Genomic DNA, 22,298 nt, shown 5'->3' with positions numbered 1-22,298 from the left:
TGGTTTTAAAGACAGAGGTTGACAGGGCATCGTCTGCGGGGAGCAGCACTTCGGAAGCAAGGAGTGACCCGGGCTTCAAAAAAATGCACTGCTGGCAACCAGCGATGGTCTCGGGCTCAGCACCGGGGTCAGGAGGCGGCTCCGGAGCCAGAAGCCCCGTGCCGGGGGACCGGCGGGTTTGCAGCTTTGGCACCGGCTCCATCTGACAGATGGACAGGCTGCACATCAGGAACGACGACCTCCCCATCCATCCGCTGTGGTGAGGGCACAGCACCACCATCCGCCACGACCCCCTCGCCCCGCAGCGCCGGGTGGGCACCGGCGGCACATCGGGCTGCGTGTGCCGCTGTGTTACTGCAGGGTTGCGCACGGTGCCGCGGTGCCCCAGCCTGGCTGATGCTGGCAGCTCTGTTATTGTAGGGTTGCTGCGAAGCACGGGGCTGACGCTGCCGAATTATTATTAGATTGAGGGGGTGGAGAGGGGCTGGGAAAAGCATCAGCCAAAGGATTCGATCCATCACATCGAAAGCCAGGAGAGTGGAGAAATCTGTGGTTCTTCAATGCCGCCCAGTAACAGCAACAGCTGGATCGGATTTTGGATATAAGTACATTGGCACGGTCCCCTTTGATTAATACCCTGCATAACGACTAATTAATTCTAGAGGGGACATGTATTTGAATAGTTACTGTGTGATAATGAAATGTCAAGTGAGCATTAAAACACACTTAGCAAAGGTTTAACGACTCCCAGCATCTGAGCCCCGCGTCCCGCGCTGGGCTGCTGCTCAATGTGCTTTTAAATAACCCCCCTGGTATTTCATCAGCCCCTGTTAACTGTATTATTGGATCTCAATTAGCTGCTGGTTGGAAGGGGCTCCATTTTGACACACGTGGCCGGAGCCGCTGCCTCTCCACTTGCCAGAAGTGTGTCCCTCAGTCAGGGGGATTTGGCAGCACCGCAACCCTGTAAATCGCTGCCTCAATCAGCCCTGCCAGGACAATGAGCCATTTAATTATTAATGCCCATGTATTAATCTGAGCAGGGAGCGGAGCTGGGAGGAGGGTGAGTGTACAAGCCACGTTCCAGAATCCGGAGGGTTCTGGGGTGTCCCTCACCGGGTCCTTGGCTGCTGCCAGCTCCGGTGCACCCCCAGGCACCGGACCCCTCTGCTGGTCCCCTGCCCGCAGCTGCCTGAGCCCACATATGGTCCCAGCAAAAGGGTCTGTCCCCTCCACCGCCTTCCCTGCTGCTCACTCACACCAGCCTCCTCGCGTCCCCCTCGAAGCCAAACAAGGCACAGAGAAAGGCAGGAGGCACCGTGGCACAACCATCACCAGCAAAGGCCACCCCGTTACCGGCTCCGTGCTGCCTCCCTGGCACTCCCGGGGGCTTTGCCACACATGGCAATGCCAAATGCGAAGCCAGAGCCACCAGCAGCAGGAGCTCACTGCTGGGCTCCCAGTCTGCATCCCCTCTGATGGGCATCAGCTGCCACTAATTACATAATTGAATGGCAATTAGCTCCCGGGGGAGGGTTGTGCTTCACACCTGGGCTGGCAAAAAGCAGGTCCAGCCAGAGCAGGGGCCCCAGCAGGGAGTGGGGTGAATTCACCCCCAGATCTGTGTTTCAGAGGGTCCTGGCTCCATGTTCTATGTAATTTGGGGACAAAGTCCAGGTACCAAATATCCGGGGTGCTCAAAAGGCCACAAAGGCTTGGTGGGGTCCCCGGGGAACACGCACCCCAAAACACCCCAATGCAGCAGCACGGGGGGTCCAACCAGCCCCAAATCCTCCCTCCTCAGTGAGCTCCGGTGGGGCGGCTCCTGCCAACCCTCCCCACGCATGGGAGCAGACGGGGACGCCACGTGCTGGAAACCAGCCCCGGGGCTCAGGGGGGTCTTGGCGAGGGGCCGTGAGGCCCCAAAAACCCCGGGCAAAGCCAGGAGGCTCCGTCGTTCTGTTGCTGTTCTGCTGGGGGGAGGCACGGGGAGCACCACAGCGGCAAAACCAGCAAGCGCCGGAGATGTAATTACAGTTTCCCGGGCTCCCAGCTCCCGGCAAAGAGGATCGGGGCTCTGGGGAAGAGGCGGAGGATCCTCCAGTAGCTGCTGGGCTCCCGCACCAGCTGCGCAGGGACGTGGGGAGAGGAAAAAGGGCTGATTTAGTAGCTGGAAGATGTATCTCTATGGATGGGAGTCTGTCCAGAGGTAATCTATGTGTAAGGTAATTTCCGAAGGCAGCAGGACTCGATGCAGCCCTTAATAGGACAATCTCATGTGATAAATTACCAGCCCCAACTAATCTGCATGTTAAATTTCTTGTATGAGAAATAAATATCCTCAGTTCACCAGAGAAGTGCTTTCCTTCCGAGGATTTCATTAAAGACATCAAGCTGCTTGATTTGCATGTTATGATTCCTCGTACGAGGAGAAGTCAGGCTCCGGAGAGCTCGCGGGGGAGCCCGGCACCGCCGGGACTCTGCACGGCAAACCAGAGCCCTGCCGAGCGCAGTGCCGGCGTGCCGGGGCACGGGAGTGCAGCGTGCTGGCGCTGCCGGCACCTTAACTAAGGTCACAACGGGCAGCGGAGGGGACGGGGCTTTGCTGTGGGGTCCCCCCATGTGGGATGCAGCCGGGGTCCCACGGGAAAGCCGTCTCCATGCCCCGCATGGCAGCGCAGGCAATGGAGGCAGCAAGTGGGTGAAGCAGCACGGTCCCCGATCCCCTGTGGGCCCCGGGGATGGTCCCAAGGGGCGATGGCTCCATGCACACAGAGCCAGGATGGTCCCAAATCCTCTGTGGTTCCTGAACCACCGTGGTCCCCAGGGATGCTCCCAGTGTGGGATGGCTCCACGCACAAGGAGCCAGGCTGGTCCCCAATCCCCTGTGGTCCCCAGGGATGCTCCTGAGGGGGACAGCTCCGCACACACACAGAGCCAGACTAGTTTCTAATCCCTCCGTGGTCCCTGATCACACTCGATCCCCAGGGATGCTCCTGAGAGGGGACATGTCTGCGTGCACAAGGAGCCAAGCTGGTCCCCGATCCCGCTGCGGTCCCCAGGGATGCTCCGAGGGCTCAGCTCCACCTGCACGCAGGGGACAGCACAGGCCCCTGCCAGCCCGTGGCTGGGGACCCACCGAGCCCGTTCCCCATCTGCCCTTCGCCACACGCCAACAAGTCGCTCCGGTGGCAAGCTGGCAGCTGAACGCTGCGGGAAGGAAAGGGCGGTCGCCATGGAAACACGCTGCCAAACGGGGAGAGCGGCTACTTCCCTTAAAACACACTGTGAGCTCGTGTGACCACAGAGGAGGATGCACGGGGTGGTTTGTGGGGAGTGCGGGGGTGAGGGGGCGTGAGCCCCAGCCCACAGCCCCCAGAGGAACGGGTAAATGCACACGGTGACAGCAGCCGCAGTGCCGGCGGGACGCCCTGTTGCATGAGAGGATTTGGGGGGGAGCGGTGAGGATGCCGAGGACAAAACGCTCAGTGACGCACCATCCTGGCTGGGAACCGTGAGGTGATGCCACCGAGCTCGGCTGCTCCCCAGGCACAGGGGACACATGCCAGCTCTGAGCTGGGGGGATCTGGCTGCACCCCCATCCCTCCCCACGCTGCCGATGCACCCACAGCCATTCTGGCCCCCGTATGGACAGGAGCATCCCTGAGCCTCCCTGGCCATCAGCACCAGCCCTCCCCTCTCCAAGGATTACTCTGTTTCTAAACTCGTTAACTTTTAATTACTACCTTCCCACAGCCTGAGCAGGCTGGCTCCATGCCACTGACATCTCTATTAAAATGCAATTTCTGCCCATCATAACTAATTTGAGTACGTCGCCTTCCTCACCGGCAGCCTTCAGTTCCAGGCAAGATGTCCAAAACTCTCCTCTTGACACATGAAATCCCCGCGGAGACGCGGGGGCCGGCAGGATGGAGCTGATGCTGGCAGGTCGCATCCTCGCCAGGCTGGAGCCAGGCACTGATTTGCATAGCGGCTGTTTGCTTCATTAGCTGCGCCTGGGCTTGTTTGGGTTTTCCCTGTGTGTTTGTTTATTCTGTCGCTTCCTTCCTTAATCCTTTCTGGCTGGATGCTGGAGCCAGAGGCCGGGGACTCCGGGGAAAGGGAGTCACCTTGGCATGGGGACGTGGGGACATGGGGCTCCAGAGCTGCCGGGCATCCCAGAGCAGAGACACGAGTGCTGAGCCCGTTCCTAGGGAAGGGTAAACTGAGGCACGGAGCGAGCCCGGGGGCAGACCCATTGAAGGAAGGCAGGAGTCCCCGTTCTACGTTTGGAGGTGCCCCCCAGGCACCCAGACCTGCTCCAAGGACAGGGCAGAGCTTTCTCCTGCCCAGGGACAGATAATGGGGTGCAGGGTCCTTGTGCAGGCTCCATGTCCACCTGTCCTGCTGTCACTGCTGTCCCCACAATCCCATTTGAAGGGTGACATTTCGCACTATTCCCGTGGCTGTCATTTCCTGTGGGAATCGTGGGGCTCAACAGGTCTCTGAGCTTCGACACTGGGGCTGGGGACAAGCGACCTGTCCCACAGGGCACCGGTCTTTGGTGCAAACACCCAGCACCAAGCCTGGGGGATTCGGGACATCGCAGAGCTGCGGCCACCACGGCTTCGTGGGGGACAGTCCCCGGGGTCCCCAGGGATGGCATGGCACCGTGCTGGGGGGAACCCGCACCCAGCTCCCAGCAGGGAGGGGACGTCACCAGCCACATTGTCTGCGTTCCCGGCATCCCGGAGCAGCCCTGCGTTGCTACAGCAACATGAAGCCTTTGGATTCAATACCTTTAAATGGGGAACGGCTTGTCTCGGGCTGAATTATTGATTAAAACAGAGAGGATGACACATGCACGCAGAGGAGACGGCGAGAGGTGTCTGGTGTGGTTTAAAGGCGAGCTCCGAGCGGTCATGACATAGGGCCAGCTGGATTAGTTGGTGCACGGGGCTGGATGCCCAAACCCGGGGCACCTCTCGTGCTGCCCTTTCTCGCTCCTTCCCCCGGTCGGGCCGTTCTCATGGAGCCACGAGCCGGCCGTGATCCACAGCGCGGTGTTAATCCCGCCTGTGCAAACGCCTCCTCCCCAGTGTTGACCTGCTTAAATCCACCGTTTGCTCTGCAAACAGAGCTGGCAGCTCCCGGCACGCCAACCGCTGCCTCCCCCGCACGCTGCCCCCGCACAGGGACCCCAGCAATGCCCGCCGTGCCGCGGCGCTGCGGCAGGGACCGGTGTGCCGGCTGAGATTCACCCCGATGCTCGGGGCGGGGGACTCACCGGTACTCCAGGGAGAACTTGGTGAGCTCGCGGTTGTTGTGCAGCCACTTGAACTCGAGGGGCCAGCTGCCCTCCGCCATGCACGTCAGCACCAGGCGGTTCCCCTCCAGGTGCACCTGGCTCCGCACCGGCTCCGTCTTAAAATACGGGGAGACGTCGTCTGCCGAGAGAGGAGGGAGAGGGGTGAGAACCGCCCCACACGCAGCCCCACAGCCCGCCAGCCCCACGCACCAGCACAGCTTCACCCCGGGCAGGACCAGGGGGATGCTGGCGGCCACCTCCCCGTCCCTCTGTCCCAGCCAGGGTCCCCAGAGCCCTCCACAGGCCATTCCCCCCCGTGCAAGCCATTTCACAAGAGCTTAGCCCATCTAGGGTTGATCTAAGCTGCTTGCTCTGCTTTATTCCTGCCTGCCTTTGGAGTGCTTCGGAAGCACGGAGCTTTTAACTCGGGGGTGAAGGGGGCGGAGGGGCTGGGAGCCGAGCGAGACATAAACACTTACTCCTCTCCTGTTTTATTTGCTAAGTAAAACTATAAATCGAAACACACAGCTCCATTTTCTGCTTAACAAATGGAAGCCCTTTTACTTCAAAGACACATTCATATTCCCCAGCAGCTTTCAAGTGCGCTTTCAATCACAGCTTTGGGTTTTTTCTTTGGGGTAGGACTTTGCTTTTTCGTGTACGCGAGCTGAATTCGTGCCACGGCTCTCCGCACCGTGAGCCAGCACCAAAGCAGCGGCCGTGGGCTCAGCCTGTCCTGGGTCCCACCGCCCTGGGGGTGTCACGAGTTTGCAGGAGCTCAGAGGCAGCCGGACCCGCGCCGGGGGTTCCTCTTCTCACTGGCAGCGCCCAGCGCTTGCAAATCCTGGGGTGCCTGACTGCTGCACCCATGTGGAAATGTCCTGTGATCTACCCCATCCAGCCTGTCCCCGAGGTGGTGCCGAATGCCAGGACGGTCATTAGGGAGGGAAGGAGCAGCTCCTGGATTCAACGCTCCGCTCTGACCCCCAGCAGCGCGGCTGGCACGGGCAGCCCTCCCCCCGGGGACGTCCGGGCGCAGGGTCTGTGTGCAGGGCTGAGCACACGTGTCCCCACCACGGCGGGGCACGAGCTCAACCTGCAACTCCGGTGCTTCGCCCACGCTGTGCTGGAGACCGTGGGATTAACCACAGCGCCCGGCTGGGGCTGTGGCACAGCCAGAGCCCAGCTCTGGGGCCAAACACCTGCACAACGCCAGCAAAGGAGCCACGGAGCAGACTGGGAGTCTGGCTACATGCAGCCGATGCATCGCTGCAGTAAGGACCGACAGCACAACAGGCTGATCGCCCGGCACCGGAGTCGGGGGACATAAGCCGTGCTGGCAAGCTGGACCTCAGGGCTGTGCTGAGTGCACCAGGACTGAGACCTGGCGCATTCGGTGCATCCCCCACACCCAGCCCAGCGTCCGGGCGGCGTTTGGGAGGCAGGGTGCTCCTGGCGCACCTTCCCCCGGGCCCGCACGCCGCTTGCATACATCCTAATTTGACTTTAAGCAGCTAAGGCTCATCTCGCTTTGAAGCGCCCGAGCCATCTGTTCTGCATTAAGGGGTGAAAAACGGCGCAGAGGAGGAGAGGCGGCTCCCGATTCCGCTATTGATCGCGCGATCGTTATCCACCCGCGAAGGTCACGGCAGACGCCTCCGACCGAGCAGCTCCCCTGTGCCCCCCCACCGGCTCCTCCGCTCCCCAGGGAAAACCAAAACCAGCCCAGCCAGGGGCAGGTGACAGCGGGGCTGGGCGTCCCGGGGACACCGGGCATCCCTGCAGGGGGCAGAGGTGGCACTGAGCTCTGCACCCTGGGGAGAAGGGTGGGGGGTCCTGATGCTGAGCAGCATCCCAGCCCCTTGCAGCCCTCCCTGCCTCAGTTTCCCTCTGCTCCCCAGCATCTCAGCTCTGCTCCTGGCAGGCTGGGGGGAGCTCCTCTCTCCCAGCACCAGGACAGGCTGTGGCACCCCCAAATTGGGGTGCACAGGAGTGCCTCCCCTCCCCAACCCACCGCAGAGGCGGCATGGAGAGGGGTGGTGATTCCCCCAGTGCAGGACCCGGCAGGAGGTTCATTGACGGTCAGGTCCCCTGCAAACAAAGGGTCATTACTGCTAATTCTGCCTCTCCCCCATCTGTTGTGACTGTTTACACTCCACTTACTAATTAGAGACTAATTAGTTGGTGCAGAAATTCATCACTTTCCAAACACAGGCGGCAGCGAGAGGCGTCCCGGGGAACATCTGCACATCTGGCAGCGGCGCGGGACGGTGCTGAGCTCCCCGCGGCCACCGCGCCACACCGTGCCGGCCCAGCACCGGCCCCTCGGCACAGAGAGCTGCACCAAACCCCGCCGTCCCCAGCCTGCCCACAGTGTCCCCTGCAGCACCCGTGATCCCCGCTCCCGCTGAGCTGCCGGCCCTGATGGATGGGGGAAAACACGATGCCAAGTGCTGGTGAGAGGGGAGGGGGACGGGGACGACCCCACTCTCTCCCTCCACCACCGATGACATTTTAATGCCAGGGCCTCACAAGGCACTAATCCCGCCTAATGGGATCAAAATCTTTGCCCCTGCACTTTATTTACATAAGGGCTGCGGGAGCCAGGCTGAGCCCACTGCATTAGTGCCAGGGAGGGGGTGCAGATGTAGGGCAGGGGGGGCCTGTCTTGCTGAAAGAGCAGTAATGGATCCTAATTCCTGGGTGTAATGGGTGAGCTGGAAACTAAGCTCCCCTCTCCCCAGCTTCAAATCCCTTTGATGGGAAGGGACGGGGAGTTTTAAGGCCAGAGGAATCCCGGAATGTCAGCCAAGGGCAGGGCTCTGCAGGGAACGAGCCTGGGACCCCCCTGCGCTGTGAACCCCACAAGAAGAGACAAGACGGGGCTGGGGGCACTATGTCCATCCCCATGGGTCCCCTCAGCCACCCACGAAGGACCAGCAGCTGGTGGGACACCCATGTCCATCTCCCATCTTTGCTGCTTCAGACCAGCAGGTCATGGGTCCCCCCCAGCTCAGCACAGTGACCCTGGGGACATCATGGTCCCCAGCCCTGCTTGGGCTCAAGCCACATCCCCAGCCCCCCAGGCTTTGCAGGGCTCCCCCATCCCTTTGGGGACATCCCTGCCCAGACAGCAGGATGGCAGCACTCGGGGAGCACTGTCACTGTCACCGGGACCCCCACCCGCAGCCCCCCCAGCACGGGGAGACGGAGCTAAATCTCTCCTGCACCAGACTATGGCTGATGCTCCGCAGCACGAACAGATTAAAAAACAATAAAGAGAAAGCGAAACCCTCCGCTATAATTACCAGCCTTTAGCCGCCAGCAGAGACAGAGGGAGGGAGGGAAGGAAAAAGGGGGAAAAAGAAACAGAGAAGAAGAAATCCACTAAAATTTTAATAGGAAGCACTGCATTTAATTTAATGACACATTTTTTCAATTACCAGAATAATTGTTTTATTCATAAAACGAGTTTCAATAAAGAGGGTAATTTTCCTTTGTTTTTATTATTCATTTGTGTAACATATTCGCGGCGCAGTTCCCCGGCGCCGCGGCAGCCGCTCCGCACCTGGGGCTGGGGGAGGCGGGAGCGCCGGCGCTGGCACAGCGGGGAAGGGGTTAATGTCACACCGTCCCCAAACACAGCACCCATGGGGGACCACGACACCCCTGAGCACCCCAGGGGGGTCGCAGCCCCAGCCGGGTGCAACAAGAGGTGGCCCCATGGGACCCATCCTGGTCAAGTCGCACCGTCCCTGGGCACAAACCGCGTCCCCTCTGTGGCCGCCGTGGCCGGGTGGCCCCGTGCCCAGGGACCCGGGCGAGCCCCGGGGCTGTGCCACTGCCCCAGGAGCCGGCCCTTGGCTCGGTTACATTTCCTGCTTGTCGGACGCCAGCGTGCGGTCGGAGGCATCAATTTTTCATCAGCTGTTGGTAAATTCATGGGGCTGATTAAACAGCACGTGTCCCTGCGGGCTCCGAGGGCACAGCCCTGCTGCAGGGACGGGGCCGCTGTGCCACCCCAGCACGGTGTCCCCCCCGCGCTCCCTCGGGGGCGGTGACAGCGGCCCCGCGGGGTGGGTGGCCGGCAGGTGCGGCAGGATTAGCGGCGCTCTGCACCGCGCCAGAGCCATTAGTATTCCTGAGACGAGGCCTCGTCCCCTTAATAAAAAGCAAACATAGAAATGAAATTCTGAACGCTCCTGGCACCTGGGAGCTGCGGAGCACGATGTGCTGCCAAGCGGGAACCCAGGCGTCCGGGGGGTGCCAAGGACAAAGCAAGCACGGCACTGCGATGGCAGGAGCACCCTGACCCCCACTCACCCCTGGGCCAGCACCTGAGCCCCTACCCCACCCATGGTGTCTTTTAGCACATTGGGGGGTTTTTGTGTTTTGTTGTGGGTTTATTTTGTTCTTTTTTTCCTGCCCCCTAAGAAAGAGACTTAGAATTGCAGATGTGTCCCTTAATCCTCTCAACTTTTTCTTCCCTTCCTGCCCCGCTTTTCCCTCCCTCCCCTTCTCCCCACACTGAGACTGAGAGCTTTACAACTCTCCTTCTGGCTATTAATTAAAAGCAACCTCTCTACCACCGTGAGTGTACTTGCCATAAATTAATAGCGGCCTTCTTAATCAAATCTTATCTCCTCTCCCAGCGCCCGGTGCTGGGGTTGGTATCCCAGCCCGCCCGGCTGTGAAATGCAATTTCCAATGCTTGGGTGGGCTCGGCAGCTCTGCCCCGTCTCCTCCTCCTGTCCGTGCCCGTACCTGTGCCAGCAGCACCTCATCGGCCAGAGGGACCCGCCACACCGGCCGTGGTGGCTCCCAAAAGACACGCTCCATTTCTCAGCCATTTACCGTGTTTATCCGCAGCCCCCTCGGATGGTTCCCGCCTTCCTGCACTATTTAGAGGGCACAGCCCAAGCCGGGGTGTCCGGCGCTCACCAGCAGCACGAGGCTGCGACGGCAATCGGGGAAACGCCAGGGCTGGGGACACGGGAAGGCGGCACGGCCACGGCACAGCTGCTCAGGAAGGTCACCGAGAGCGATGCTCTTGGTTCTGCAAGCCCGCGGTGCTTCCCTGGCCATGGCACGCTGGAGAACATCAGCCCCCTGATCCCTCATCCCTGTCCCACCAGGTTTCCCTCCTCCCCATCCACACAGCACCTTCCCACTGCGCACCCTGTCCCAAGGGCAGGTGCGGCCCCTGGGTGACAACAAGGACCCAGACACAAGTCCCAGGCAGCCCCATGTCCCTCCCCAGGCTCAGGACACAGCTCCTGCCCACCCAAAGAGACACGGGTGAGTCGGGCACCTTTTCCTCTCCATCCGACCCTCTGCCTGTTCGTGCAACCGCTTCAGCAATTTCCTCGCAGAGGAAAAGGTCTTCTTAGTGGTGGGGGAGCCCTCGGGAGATGCGGCCACCCCCAACAAGCATATATGAATCATGGAATCATTTTGGTTGGAAAAGACCCTCGAGATCACAGAGTCCAACCGTAACCCAACCCTAGCACTAAACCATGCCCATGCTCATCACCCGCACAGCAAGGAGGGTCTGGGGAGCAGACTCGGCGCTGCCCCCCAGCACAGAGCGGGGCTGGACCCGGCAGAGCTCACGGCTCCGGCATCGCCGCCCGCTCCCTGCGCCTCCCTCGGAGGAGATTTGGGGTTTCTTACATGCCATAAGCCGATTGCAGAGGTGTGTTAACTGGATTAGGTGGGAGGCTGAGAGAGACGCAGACCTGGAGGAGCTGCTCAGCGGAGCGCGGCTCCCGCCCGAGTGACGCCGGCAGGATTTGCAGAGCCGGCTTTTAAACTGATTTGCTTCCCTTAAGCCTTTGGAAAGGTGAAGCTGCGGGAGCAACGTGGGCTCTGCTGCTTCCATCCAAAAAATCCTGCAGGGCCCCGGCGTTGGCTGGCAGAGGGGTCACATCCCCGCGTTGTCCCCACAGCCACCCCATGGCACTGAGACCAGCGGGTGACACCGCTGTGCCTCGGGCAGGTGACACCGCTGTGTCCGGGCAGCCGCAGCGCCTCGGGGAGCAGCAGTGACCCCGAGCCCCCGCACGTCCCCGTCAGCACCCACCGCAGCGATAATCGCAGCCGGCAGCAGTGACAGCCCTGCGGTTAATGCAAACTGACCATTGCTGGGCATGGCTCGGGGGGGCCACGGCCACAGCACCCCTCTCCCCCGCTGCATCCAGCTCAGGGGAGCCCAAACCCCACACACAGCCCCAGCACGGGGCAAAGGGGACACCAGCGGGGACCACAGCAACCCCTGCCCCTAGGGATGTGATGTCCCCCTCCTCCTCATGCGGTCCCCAGGACAGCACCGGTGTCACCTGCGACCTGCACAGCAGTTTTGCCGGTGTCAGAGCCCATCCATCCCCACCAGAGGTTTTGCCGGTGTCAGAGCCCATCCATCCATCCCCGCCGGAGCTCTGCTGAGCGCAGGGGACGGGCAGCGGCAGCGATTCCCAGGGCCAGCGGCGCTCAGCAGAGCCCAGGCAGGGACCCAGAGCCCCAAACCCAGCCACAATGACCCTGGCATGCCAGACGGCCGCATTTGTCATGGCACAACCAGCACGAGCCACTGTTCAGCCCCTCCGAGCAGGGTTGGCACTGCCCGTGGGGCCATAGCATCCCCCAGGACAGACAGATGGACCAATGGACACCCTCCTGCCGGCAGGACACCCCTACCGAACTCCCATCTCCCCTTCCTCCTCCTGCATCATCTGTCTCCAGGCCCGCACTTATTTATTTGTTAATTAACTGCTGTTTCCATAACAAACGCTCCAGCTTCTCCCAGCCTCCAACAGCCCTGGGGCTGGATTGTTAACTAGGATTTTAATTTGTTAATTAAAAGCAGGATGGCTCCATAACAAGCTCCTCTTCCGCAGCTGGGCTCCCGGAGAGCTCCACGGGCCATGGGCTGAGCCAGCAGCAACGCCATGCTTGGCTGAACCCCCAGGGACGGGGCGCATGGGGAGGGCGAGCACGGCTCCCCGGGGACAAGGGCTGTTTGCAAAAGGGACATCGAGCCCAGCAGCACCACGGTGCCAGCTCAGGACCTCCCAGCAGCGATGCTGGAGATGGAGCCACCTCTCCCTTTGCGGTCTCATCCTGGCAATCCCTTCCCCAAACGCCGAGCAACCCCCAGCACGTGTCACCAGCCAGAGGGTCCCAAAACTGGAGGCTGATGCCCTTCTGCCCACTGCAGCAGAGCCGGGGCTGTGCCAGCATCACCCCTGCTTCTGCCCAAGGACCACAGCCCCAGGACAGCCCTTAGCACCCATCCCGGGGGCACCCCGGTCCCAATTTGGGCCAGGTAAGGCTTGAGATGCTCCTGGAGCCAAGGGAGGGATGTCAGCCCTGGCTGGGGAACAGCACCTCATTCAGCCGTGGCCAGGAACAGAGCGGGGCTGTGTGCCTGCCCGTCCCCGCCTGCCCTCGCGCACCCGGCCCCGCTGCCCGCACGGAAAAAACAACATTTCCCCTGGCAGGAAACCCCAAACAGACGCACACACGGCACCGTTGTGTGTTCCCAGCGCGGGGGGGACGACAAGCAGAGCTTTGTGCTCTAAAGCACCACACGGCCCCTATGGACCCCCAGTGTCTGTCCCCAAACCCAAACGCATGGGGCTGTGGGGAGCTGCAAGGGACCTGTAGCAAAGGGGACACGCGGGGATGCTCCTTGGGGGCACAGGGGACTCCCAGCACAGAGGGGACATCCCCAGGACAGCACAGCCAGACATCACCACTGCAGTGACCCTGTCCCCAAACTGAGCACATCCCCAGGCAGGGCACAGCCCCGTCCTCAGCCAGGGACACTCAACAAGCTCCAAGCTGCAGCCAAAACTCCTTCCCCAGCAAACTCCTTCCAACAGCTCGAATCCTCCCGACTCCACGATTAGGCAGCTTCACCTCATCTGGGTCCCCACTGTGTGTCACAGACACCTGGGGAGTGACTCTACGAGAGGGGCCCAATCCTGCAGCTGGTGTCCCCAGGAGAGACTGCAGAACAGTGAGGAGGGGAAGGACAGACAGACATCACCTCGACCCCCTCCCCACAGCCTCCGAGGGGCGCAGGGTGATGGCAACCCCAGTGCTGGGTGGGATGGGTGGCACACAAGCCCACTGCAGCCCAGAGCAGCTCCAGGCTGGATTTGGCCCCATGTGGCACATGGAGTGTATCTTCCAGGTATTCCTGGAGGGCAAGCACAGCCCTGGGAGAGCAAAGCCAGCACCACAGCCCTGACAGCACCTGGGACGTCACTGCTGCAAGGAGCACCCGTCCCCGAGCTCCCCCCGCGCCCCCCGGCTGCGCAGGATGCTCAGCGCAGCCCTCGTCCTGCAACCGCCCTCGCAAACAGACAGACAGACAGCCGCTCTCCAGGCTCGCCGCGAAAATCTCAGCAAGGCAGCATTTCCCAACCGAAAAAAATACAGCGGGGAAAGAAAAACAGAAGACAGAAACCACAAGAAAAACCCCACTCAGCCTTTCCCATGGCACTGACGCAATGAAGTCGCCAGCCCCGCGGGATGGAAAACACTTGGCCAGCTCCCCACCCTCCCTGCCCAGCGACGGAGCCGCCGGCAGCCGCGGCCCCCGGCACGGCCCCGAGCCAGCGGGCGCTGGGAGCTCACCAATTTACTGGGGTGTTGCCCAGACATCCTTTTTCCAAAGTATTAATTAGTCATTGCATTGCTCACTTGAAACATAAATAGCTGCAGCATGACAGCGAAACACGAGGTTTTTTTGGAAAAAGCCTTTTCCAAAGCCTTCCCAGATGCCCCTGTGCGAAGGTGGGGGACGGGAATCATTCACAGCCTGCTAATCCCACCCCAGCCATCCACGACAGCCCTGGGTTTCCAGGGCAGAGAAGCGAACTCTGCTCATCGCGCTTATTTACACACTTGTGGCTCTCCCAGCCAGAGGGGCTTTTCCAGCCAAGGCCGCGATGCTGGGCCAGCGACTCCAGCGGCAAAGCCGGCGCCGCTGCCCAGCCTGACGTGAAGCTTATGGGGAGAAGCCAAGCGAGCAAAACCCCCCCACCGCCCCCGGTCAGGAGCCTTGGCAGCTCATTGCCCCTGCGTGTGCCGTGTTTCCACCCTCCACTGCACAGCTCGGCCCCCCGCCGCTGCCCTCCCAGCCCTTCGTTCCACCAAGCAAGAAAAATGGAGAAAACGGGGAGATGAAGGCACCCATCACCTTCCTCCCCTCGCACCCCACGCGCACGGGGGAAGGCCGAGCGCTCCGTGCTTCCCAGCGGCTGGCAGGGACGGCTCTCCCAACAGCAGAGCTCTGAATTAAACATACCACCCCTAATGAGTTGATTTTATTAGTTTGCGAGTGCATTGAGAACTCATTATCAAAATAAACATCAATTCACTCCACCGAGCGCGGCACCGCACACGCACACACCCCGGCAGCGCTGCAGCTGGGGCCGCACACGGCTGCCGCCCCAAAAAATTGTTTCACTGGTCCCCCTGCACCCCATCTCCGGCATCCACCAGCCTGGGGGTGTGGGGGCAGCAGGTGCCCACCCTCATCACCGTGACATTCGCTTTTCCCTTTTGGCTGCAGGCAGAGCACCCAGCTCTGCCACCCCCCAGCAAGGTCAAAAGATAAACCACGTCCCCTCTGGCTGCCTCTACCCCAGGGTCTCCAGCCCCCCGGAGCCGGTGCAGCCACCCACACTGGGCCAGGGGGCTGGAGACCCCAAGGTCCCCAAGGAGCCAGCGCAGAGCCCCCCAGCAGGGCCAAGGCATGAAGCGGGGGCATTGTCCGGCCAGGCAGGACACGCTCCCTTTGGGAACAGCTGCTAATCCCATTTCATCCCCCTTCACGGCCATCAGCTGTTTTTCAGGCATTCAGGAGGCGGGTTACTGAAACCAGAGCTATTGTGTCCGCTGCGCCCCAGCCCCCTCCAGCCAGCCATCCGTCCGTCTGTCCGTCTCCCCTGGCCCCACGCTGGGCCAGGATCCGGCAGCAGGTTCGCACCCAGCTCCCTCCCCAGCACCGTTCCCAGCCGGAGCTTCGTGGTCTGCACGGGGAAGGGGATGCTGGACCCACACAGGTCCTGCTCCTCTTCACCTTCCCCCAAGCTCTCAGTCTGACCCTGTGGTCCAAGCCCAAGCAAGGAGGAAGAGGAGGAGGAGGAGGGGAAGCACTGAGCACCCTGCCATGAGACCTGGGGACAGCCACCCGCACAGCCCAGCACTCAGCGGCTCCCAGCCAGGGAGACGTGGGCTCTGGGAAAGGATGAATAGGAACATAAATGACCCCATAAAACCCCAGTTAATGCCAAGCCCCTGCCCTACATTCAGCCCAGTTTCCTCACCCAGCTGCAACTCACAGCCAGTGAACCAGGATGTGCTGGGGGGGACGCAGCTCTGCAGGATACGGACAGACGGACAGGCTCCCCCAGCCCTGCAGACACGGGATGGGGAGCAGGTGGGTCCCCAGCCCCCATGGCCTCTCCTTGGGCGATTCACACACCCAGGAGCAGGCAGACGCACCCCGATCAATGAAGGGGTTCTAAAAATAGCATTTCCCTTCATCACTGTGTGTGAGCCATGAACACAGCCGTGCTGCTGAGCACCGGGGGCTGCACCCCCACCCCACGGCTCCCAGCAGCTGGGGTGACCCGCTGGCCACAGGGGACAGTCAGAGCCTCCCCCGTGCCACACGCGTCCCCGCTCCAAGAACCACAAGAGACATTCACCCTTGGAAGCCAGGGACAGCAGGACCCCGCCAGGCACCCCAATCCTGCCGGTGTCACACACAGAGCCCGGTGTCACACACAGAGCCCCTCCCAGCAATGATCCCCATCGTGCTCCAGATGGACCCGGGCACCGCTGCTGCGCGGAGCCAGGAGGGCTCAAGGTTACAGACGAGGACTCGCAGGTTGTCATCTCACCCAGCAGTGCAAAAAGCAATTAGTTATCGCAGCTAAAATTAGCCCAGCAGTTTCGTCCTGCTAATGGTCAAACTCATCAAGGTTCCCCCACACCGGGGGCCTCCGCGTGGGCAGGCGGTGATTGATGAGAGCGGATGGAGCCGTTCGCGTGTCTGTGCACACGGGGACACCAGCAAGCACCATGGTCCCCTTCCCACCATACCCCAACATCTCTGCCTGTGCCTCAGTTTCCCCACCCAGGGCAGAGGGACGGCTCCCGGCACGCTCAGGACAGCTGGCCCAGAGCTGCCACACTCTGAGGTGGACGATGGGGACAATGACTGCTGGCAGGGAGGGTGGCTCCGGCACAGGGGGCCCTGGCATTCCTGGAATGGCCACCGCACTGTCCCCGCCGCCAGCCGGGATGCCCAGCTGCTGGCACATGGCAGCAGCTGGTCCCAGTGCCCAGGGCCATCCCCAGGCCATGGTGGCTGCTGGCCAGGAGGTGACACTGATCCATGCAGGGAGGTGACAAGCCGGAGCAGCCAGCAGCTGCCAGTCACAGCATCGCCAGGGAGAGCCCCGAGAGCCCCACACACCCCAAGTCTCCATTCCTGGGGGGCCGAGGGTGGGGCGCAGCCACCCCCTCAGACTGGGGAGACAAAGGGGACCAGGGACCAGCTGCAGCCTGGGAATGTCCCCTGCCCCGGGCCGCGTTCCCAGGGATCAGGTTACCCAGTTCCCAGGCAACCCGAGCCCGGCATGGCTTTCCAGGCGCAGGCATTCCTGCACCCCGCGGGGCTGGGGGCGCGGGGACGGGGGCCACCGAGGGGGCCGCTGCCTGCCCCGGTGCGGGCAGGTGGTCGGCGTCAGGCAGGGGAGAAGGCAGGAGGATGAAGCGTCCCTGGGAGTGGGGTGCAGGATGCACCCCCAAAGCATCACTGGGAGCTGGGGGGGACACACACCCTGACAGCCGGTCCCCGGCCCCACGGAGGTGGCATTGCCTGCGTGCCCAGGGTGCGAGGGATGCCAAGCAGGGCTGACGAGGCAGTGAGCTGCTGCCAGCACATTCCTGCCTGCCGGGTGCAACAGGAATGCACCCCGAATCCAGATCCACCTCTATGGATGGCGCCAGGGCTCGGAAACCCCAAAACAAAGCAGCCATGGGGATGGGGGAGGTCCCCGGCATTGCCACCACATCTCCAGCCGCTCCAAGTGTCCCTGGCCCCATGTCCCCTCCAGCAGTTCCACGCAACACTCCCCTGCACAGGGACATCTCCTGTCCCTTGGGAGCTTCCCAGATACCCCTTTGCCCCCAGCACCCACCACCCTGAGCCAGCCCGGCCCCACAAGGTGCAGGATCCCCACAGGTGCTTTGGAAGACCAAAGCCCAGTGCCGTGCACCAAGGGTGTGTGACACCGGCAGAGCACCGCTGCCACCGGCCCCCACCCCAGCACAACCCCGGGGGCTCCGATCGCCCTTCGTTAGCACAATCACATCACCACTGACAGCAGCATATTTATTACTGGCCTGGCACTGACCATTTCTCACCCAGCAACATGACTTATTAACAAGCTCGGGGAGGTGACGATGGCTCAGAGGCGAGGGGACGTACCCCAGCTGAGACCCAGCACCCAAAGTATATTGCCCCCACACAGCTCTGCACCCCAGTCAGAGCAGGGCTTTATTTACTCCAGGCAACAGCCCACACTGCTGCTAAAAACATCAGTGCACCCCCAAACAGTTTGTGTAGGGCCTACAGTAACATGTGCTGTGGCAGGAGCTCTTTCGTGAGGCTGGAACCAGCCACATCAGGGATCAGCTCCAGGCACGGGCTGGGACAAGGACATGGTTTGTAGAGACCCACGAAGGTAGACGCAGGGTCACTCCTCATCACACCCACCCCGCTGGCACCTTGCGAGCCTCCCTCCCCCCGGCTTTAATTATCAGCGTTTTCCCAGGTTCACAAGCAGCTGGCATCCTCCTGCCTCCCTCCTTCCCTCTCCCCTCCAGCTCCTTCGATTTGCTCCCGCTGAGCAGAAATGCCACTGCAGCCTAATCCCCATCACCAAGGGACAAACAGCTCAGGACGCTGCTGCCCTGGCTGGCAGCGGGGCAGGAGCCGCCCAGCCGCCCCCAGCCCCCCACGTGCGCCCAGGGGAGGGGCTGTGAGCCCACGGCCCCCCTCCCCGTTACGGGTATCAGGTCATCAAAATTTTATTGCTGCGCCTGGTCACTAATGGCTTCCAAAGAAGCATCAAATTTTAATCTTCCTCTCCCCTAAAAGCCACTTTCCTTCCCAAGCCAGAGCTTCGCATGAGGCCACCAGGTAACATGCCAGCTGTGCTCGCGGGGAAGGGGGAGCAGGGCAGGGGCCCCCCATGCGCGACCATCCCCTCCCTGCTGTCCCTGGCAGCGCCTTCACCAGAGCCCGGCCGTGAGCCTGTCACCAGCACCACATCCCGGGCAGGGGCTCAGCCCCTCGGGGTCCCACATGTGGACGTGCTCACACACCACACATGGGTGCCAGAAGGTGCCAGCACCCCGCCTCCAGCCCCTAATAAGCCTCTTTGGTGGAAGCTGCCCATCTCAGGCCTCTGCCCCAAATCCCGTCTGGAACCTTAAGCCTCCCAAATCCCCCCCTGGGACTGGCAGCAGCCTCTGCAATCCCATTAGAGGTGCTGTGCCAGGGTGAGGGGTCCTGGACCATACCCCCAGCCCTGCATGGGGGGAAACCGCATCCATGGGGGTCACAAAAATCTACAAAAAGTGGGAAGGAGAAGCCTTGGACCTCCCCAGACACCCAGTGACTCCCAGCTCTTAGAGAGCCATTTATTCTCTTGCTTAATGGGCTGAAGGCACCTTTGCTGCAGGCTGGGCTGGCTGGGGCAGGGTGGCCGGGGGGCTGCCCGCGTCCTCCCGACCACGGCACAGCCCCCCGGCCGTGGCACCGGCACAGGTCGCACTGCGACACGGCTCAACCCGGGCGGCGCTGACTGATTCGCCTGCCACCCAGCACCGCATTCGAGTCTGGGTAATTAGCGCGAGGCCCCTGATCAATAAGTTATTTTTTTTGCCGTGGGTAATTAATAATTACCCAGCACAGATGGGCTGTTATTAAACTTCTATCCCCTTCTCTCCCCAGCAGCGAGGGGCCTTTGTTTTACCAACTGCAGGTATTAAAGTGTCTCATCCTGTGCCCAGGGAGCCCCCGCACCCTGGCCGGGAAGGTCTCACCCTGTTCCCTCCTCCTTCCCGGCTCTATTGATCCCATTTTCTTTGGCTGCCGGAATCAATAGCGCCAGCACAAAGCGCTGCTGCCTCCCTCGCTGCCAGCCCTGCCGGGATGCCCGCGGGGGGCTGCCCTGCCACCCCACCGCCATGGGGCTGAGCCAGAGCCTGAAGCTGGGGATCCTGCCCGCACACCCGCTCCATCTCCAGCTCCCTCACCCCAGCGCCGAGTCCACCCCAAGGGGCTGCCACAGCGAACGTCAGCCGCGCGCGGTCACCGCGTACCGCAGCCGCGGAGGTGACCCTGCCAGCATGTCCCCGGTGCCAACCGCGGCAAGGGAGACTGGCACGTGCCAGGGTTTGGCAACGCTCCCTCTCGCCGTGACTCCGCCGTGGGCAGCACCGAGCAATGTCACACCGCCCGCGAGGACGTGACACGCGCCACAGGGAGCTGAAGCCGCAAAGCTCAGATCCTGCACGAAAAGAGGGGAGCAAAGCCCCTTCTCCACCCCACGAGAGGGCTGAAGCACAGACAGCCCCACATTTTCCACCCCACGGCGACAGCCCAGAGCCCCACAGACAAACGGCAGGAGATTCGGTCACACCAGGAGCCCGTCCCGCAGGCGGGGAACAGACGGACCACGGGGGACCCGCCAGCCGGAGACGCCAGCCAGGAGAAGAGAAACTCGGCAAGGGAGTGAATCAATCAAAGAGACCTTCACAGCTCCCCACACAGGGCCTGCCCGGATAATATACTGCCGCTTTAGATGTGATGTTCTGAACTTAATTACTGAGAAATTACAGCAGTGCTGGGGGAGGCTCGGGGGAGCAGCAGGACGGGAGCGCACAGGGACTTCTGGCTCCACTTGCTGCCACAAACAAGGGCAAGAAATGTTGTGGCTGAGGACCCACAGTGCTACGCCCCGCTGTCCCCCCGCCATTCGCAGCCTGGATCTGCTCAGTTCAAGCAGTGGGGACGGATGTGGCCGTGCTGCAGCCCTGCCAGCCCGGAGCCTCCTCCGCAGCCCTGCCGGGAGCCTCGCTGCTGGGGAGGGGACAGGACCCCAGGGCTCCCCCAGCATCGCTGAACCCCAGCTGCACCCCGAAGGGCCACAAGCTATTTCTACATTCCCCTCAGGTAGTGTAGCAGCTAAAAGCACAGTGTCATGCCAGAGCCCCGGAGGTGAGGAGCAGAGAGGGACTGGTGGTGCTGCCTCACCCCAAGGGCCGGCTGGGAGCACAGGGAGCCCCGGGCACCCACGGGGGCTCAGGGCTGCGGACCCTTCCAGCCCCAGCCCGCTCCAAGCAGCCAGCTGGCGGCTGATGGAACCAACACCAGGGCAAGAGCTGCTCCCTGGGAGCTCCCCAAACTTGCACCCCAGGTGTTGTGGTGCAATCGGGGTCCCCTGGGAGGGGGTGAAATGGGTGCCTTGAGCCCCCACCAGCCCCGGGGGATGCTCAGCGTCCTGAAAGTGGTACAGGGCAGTCTCTGTCTCATGCTCAGAGCAACAATTCCAACCCCATCCCCAGCCTGGGAGCAGCCATGGGGCACGGGGAAGGAGAGCAGAGCCTGCTGCTCGCCCCCGCCGAGCGCTCCCGGACACTGCGCTGTGCTCAGCACCGGTGGGTCCCGGGTTCCAGCTCCAGGGGGGCTTCTTGAACCCCATCGATGCTGTGCCCCCCCACCTCCCCCACCCCCTCCGGCAGGAGCCCCGGGGCCACCTCGGTCCCCGGCTGGGACAAAGCTCGGGGCTTGGCTGAGGGGGAAAGCGCTGGGAACCCCCCAACCATTCGCGGTCCATCTCCAAGATCAAAGTCGGAGCTGGAGGATGTCCCCCCCCCGCACCCCCTTACCTTGGGCACCGGCTCCCGGGGGGCCGGGAAGGGCGAGCACCGCGAAGCACAGCAGTCCCCAGCTCCCGAGCCGGGCCATGGCTCCGCCGAGTCGGGCTGGGGGGGAACTTCCCCGACTTTATAATCCGGGGGACTGCGGCACCAGTCCCCGCCGCTGGCCGGGCACCGGGGCGTCCGCCGGTGCAGGGACCCCCGCAGCAGCGCTGCTCAAGGGGAGGCGAAGACGATGGGGTGCAAGGCTCCTGGTGGGGCAGGGGGGAGTCCGCAGGCAGCTCCCCACCATGTGCAACTTCCCCAGGGACGTGTGGAGCCGGGACCCCCAAATCCAGAGGGGGGCGGCAGCCGAGCCCCTCCCCAAGCGTTGCGCCTCGCGTCAGGGCAGGGGACGGCAAGCGCAGGGCTGCGCACCCCCGGCCCCTCCTGCCCGCCCGGGCACCGTGGGGGCCGGGTCCCCGCCGCTCGCGGAGCCGAGCGCACCGCAGCCGCTGAAAAGTTTGGGGTCCGGGGGCGGCAGGCGGCTCCTCCCCAGCGCTCAGCTCCTGTCTGGGGCCATCCTCGCCTCGGCGGCTCCGGGCGACGGGGGGAGGGCTCTTCCCCCGTTGCCTCTCGCTGAGCCGCGGCACCCGCAGGGAACCGGGGAAAGTGCGGCAGCGGCGCTCTGCGGTGCGGGGTCCCGCTCGGAGCCGCCGGCGGTGCGCGGCGGGCGGGCTGGCGGCGCCGCGCCGTCCCCTCTCGGCGCTCCAGCCGGCTGCCTGCTCCTCCTGCGCGGCTCGGCGGCGGAGTGAGCCGTGGCGGCGGCGCTCGGCGGAGCCGGGGGCAGCCCGAGCCGGGGAGGCGGGGAGACGGCGCGGCTCCGAGCGCTACCCAGCGGCCGCGGCCGGGTGCGCACGGAGCCGCGGGGGGAGCGGGCGCGGCGGGCGCGTCCCCCCGGCCGCCCCCGGTTCGTGCTGAGCGGGTCCCCCCCGCCGGTGCCCCCGGCAGTGGAAACAGCAGCTCCTCTCTGCAG

General features: G+C 62.7%; 1 protein-coding gene across 1 annotated transcript in view; it reads right to left on the bottom strand.

Annotated features, from left to right (window-relative positions):
- SDK2 (sidekick cell adhesion molecule 2) overlaps nucleotides 1–21,969 on the bottom strand; it is a 44,007-nt gene extending 22,038 nt beyond the window's left edge. Inside the window, exons 1-2 of the mRNA XM_082067331.1 lie at nucleotides 21,293–21,969; nucleotides 5,288–5,447 (exon numbers count right to left, since the gene is read on the bottom strand). Of these exons, the coding sequence (XP_081923457.1) occupies nucleotides 5,288–5,447; nucleotides 21,293–21,371 (239 nt within the window). The 5' untranslated portion in view covers nucleotides 21,372–21,969. The remainder of the gene's footprint in view (nucleotides 1–5,287; nucleotides 5,448–21,292) is intronic.
- Between the last annotated feature and the right edge of the window lie 329 nt (nucleotides 21,970–22,298).

Source organism: Streptopelia decaocto, assembly GCF_964273445.1.
Source record: "Streptopelia decaocto genome assembly, chromosome: 16".
Classification (NCBI taxonomy): Eukaryota; Metazoa; Chordata; class Aves; order Columbiformes; family Columbidae; genus Streptopelia; species Streptopelia decaocto.
This window is presented reverse-complemented; position numbering and strand designations above follow the sequence as displayed.